Here is a 2,203-nt window from a genome sequence, read left to right on the forward strand (position 1 = left end):
CCAAGAACTGAACCACTCTGGCCCCGGGGGCCTGTGGGGAGCCTCACTTCCAGGCAGCCCCAGGCTGTTCTGATGGCTTCCTGTGGGTTTGGGGCTGAGGCTCCTAGGGCCCTGGGGTGGGGAGAGGGAGGGGTCACAGCATTTTTCGGAGGTTGAAGTTTCCTGTGGCTCAGAGAAGTCTCAGCAGAGCCCAGCAGTGGATGCTCGGCCTGGCTCCTGTGAGTAAATCTGGGGGGAGGGGCGGGGGGGGGGGAATATTTGTTGGGCTGGGCTGGGGGACACTTGGGCTCTTCCTATTTAGAAGCTGGCAGAGACCCATTCCTCTTGGGCTTCACCCTCCCCAAGGTCAGGGTGCTTCAGCCCAGCTCAGAACTCAGGAAACAAGGCTTCCCTTAGGATGATGGACAGGTGGGGGGCCACCCATCACCCTCCCTGCCTTCCCGTAGGGAGGAGTTGTCATGAGGAGAGGTGTAAGGACAGAGGGGATCAGGCCTTCCAGCCTGACTGGTGGTGGGTGCTCATGACTTCTTCCTTCTCTCACAAGTGATGAGCAAGGAGCCTCTCATACTGGGCTGGGCCCTCCTTCCCTTTGGCCCCACAGCTGTGTCCGGTGCCCTACGGGGTGGGCTGACCCCATACTGACCACAAGGTGGAGAAAAGCCTGGTCATTTCCAACAGGTTCCTGGAGCTGTGGCCTGGGGTCCTACCTGCCCCTGGCCAGGATGCCAGTGGCTCTGAATGCCACAGGAAATTACCTGGTGGTCCAATTCTGGGGCCATCACAGGCCACTGGCCGTGGCTTACAGTGTGGTCTTTGCCATGGGACTGGCTGAGAACATGGCAGCCGGCGGCCTCCTCCTCTTTCGGCTGAAGCGCTCCGGCCCCTCATCTGTGCTCCGGCTGAGTGTGACAGCAGCTGCCACGGTCTTCACTTGTGCCTTGCCCCTGCAGATCCTCTACCATTTGCGTGGGGGCGACTGGCGCTCTGGGGAGCTTGCCTGTCGGTTGAGTGCCACCCTTCACTGGGCCTTCATGTACCTGAGCACCATTTCTTTCTTCTGCCTCTGCCTAGACAGCTACATGGCGCTGGCCCACCCCTTCACATGCCTCCGACTTGGCAAGGCCCATTGGGCTGTGGGGAGTGCTCTGCTCTGGGTGCTTGCTGGGGGTGCGGCCAGCCCCCTTGCCCTGGGTGGCACCCTAAGTTGGACCAGCCTTGACAATCGCACCTCCTGTTTTGAGAATTTTGTGGGAGATGTGGGATCCGGGTCCTACAGCACCTACACTCTGGTGGTGGGCTTCCTGGTGCCTTGTACCATCATCCTGGGTGGCTACCCTCTGCTGGCCTGGAGTGTGGCTTCTCACCGCAGGAGCTGGCGCTGCCGCAGGACCCTCAGGACCCTCATCTTCAGCATGCTCATATGTGCCATCTGCTTCCTGCCTTACTCCCTCACTCACCTCCTTCAGCGCCTTACCAGCCCCACCCCCTTCCTTGGCCACCTGCACCGAGTGACGCTGCTGCTGGTCAGCCTGGGTCCCTGCCTCAGCCCTGTCATCTGCCTGCCCTGGGCATCCCGAGCTGGCTGCCAGTGCTGGGCTCACCTCTGCTCCCGCAGGCCCAAGAAGATTTTCACCATCTATGATGGCGAGCTGGTGGAATCCCCTTGCCCCCCGCTGGGATACAGTCAGGCACTGGGGTGGGGTGGCCAGGTGGGGAGTTATGGAAAGACCCAGGATGGACCAGGCCCTAGAGAGGCCACCCTGGTCCCTAGTCCAGTACACTGAGCCAAGCTGGGGACATAGTACAAAGAATGAAATCATTCCTCCTCACAAGGAGTCGACTGGCAGTTTCTTGTCCTGGAAAAGCTGACCATCGAGGGAGGAGACCTGGGCCTGAAGGCCTGCTCAGGAGCCTCAGGATGGCAAAACATCCCATACCAGCCCAAGCATGTGGAGGTCAGGAGGACGTATTTTCCACATCATCCACTAGCTGTCTCTTCTACCTTGTAAGCAGGGTGGCCAGGCCTCACCCCACCCCATCCACCAGTCACTGCAGGGTTAGAACATCTACACTTGCCTCTGTGGCCCTGAGAAGCAGGTTCATGTAGTGCGGAGGGACATGACTGTGCAATCCAAATTCCGAGTTAAGGGGCTGCTGCTACAGATGAATAAAGATGGGGAAGAAGGATGTCCAAACTGCTGGG

General features: G+C 59.6%; 1 protein-coding gene across 2 annotated transcripts; it reads left to right on the forward strand.

Moving 5' to 3' along the window:
• Positions 1-54: 54 nt before the first annotated feature.
• LOC140504003 (P2Y purinoceptor 4-like) lies at positions 55-2,195 on the forward strand. 2 transcript variants are annotated; one of them, XM_072608478.1, is made up of 2 exons: positions 55-218; positions 545-2,195. In XM_072608478.1, exon 2 carries the CDS (start codon positions 723-725, stop codon positions 1,782-1,784), a length of 1,062 nt encoding a protein of 353 aa, XP_072464579.1. In that variant the 5' UTR covers positions 55-218; positions 545-722; the 3' UTR covers positions 1,785-2,195. The 2 variants fall into 2 exon arrangements, with proteins under 2 accessions (XP_072464579.1, XP_072464577.1); XM_072608476.1 differs by having other exon boundaries at positions 679-2,195.
• Positions 2,196-2,203: the final 8 nt, after the last annotated feature.

This window comes from Notamacropus eugenii, chromosome 5, assembly GCF_028372415.1.
Source record: "Notamacropus eugenii isolate mMacEug1 chromosome 5, mMacEug1.pri_v2, whole genome shotgun sequence".
NCBI lineage: Eukaryota > Metazoa > Chordata > Mammalia > Diprotodontia > Macropodidae > Notamacropus > Notamacropus eugenii.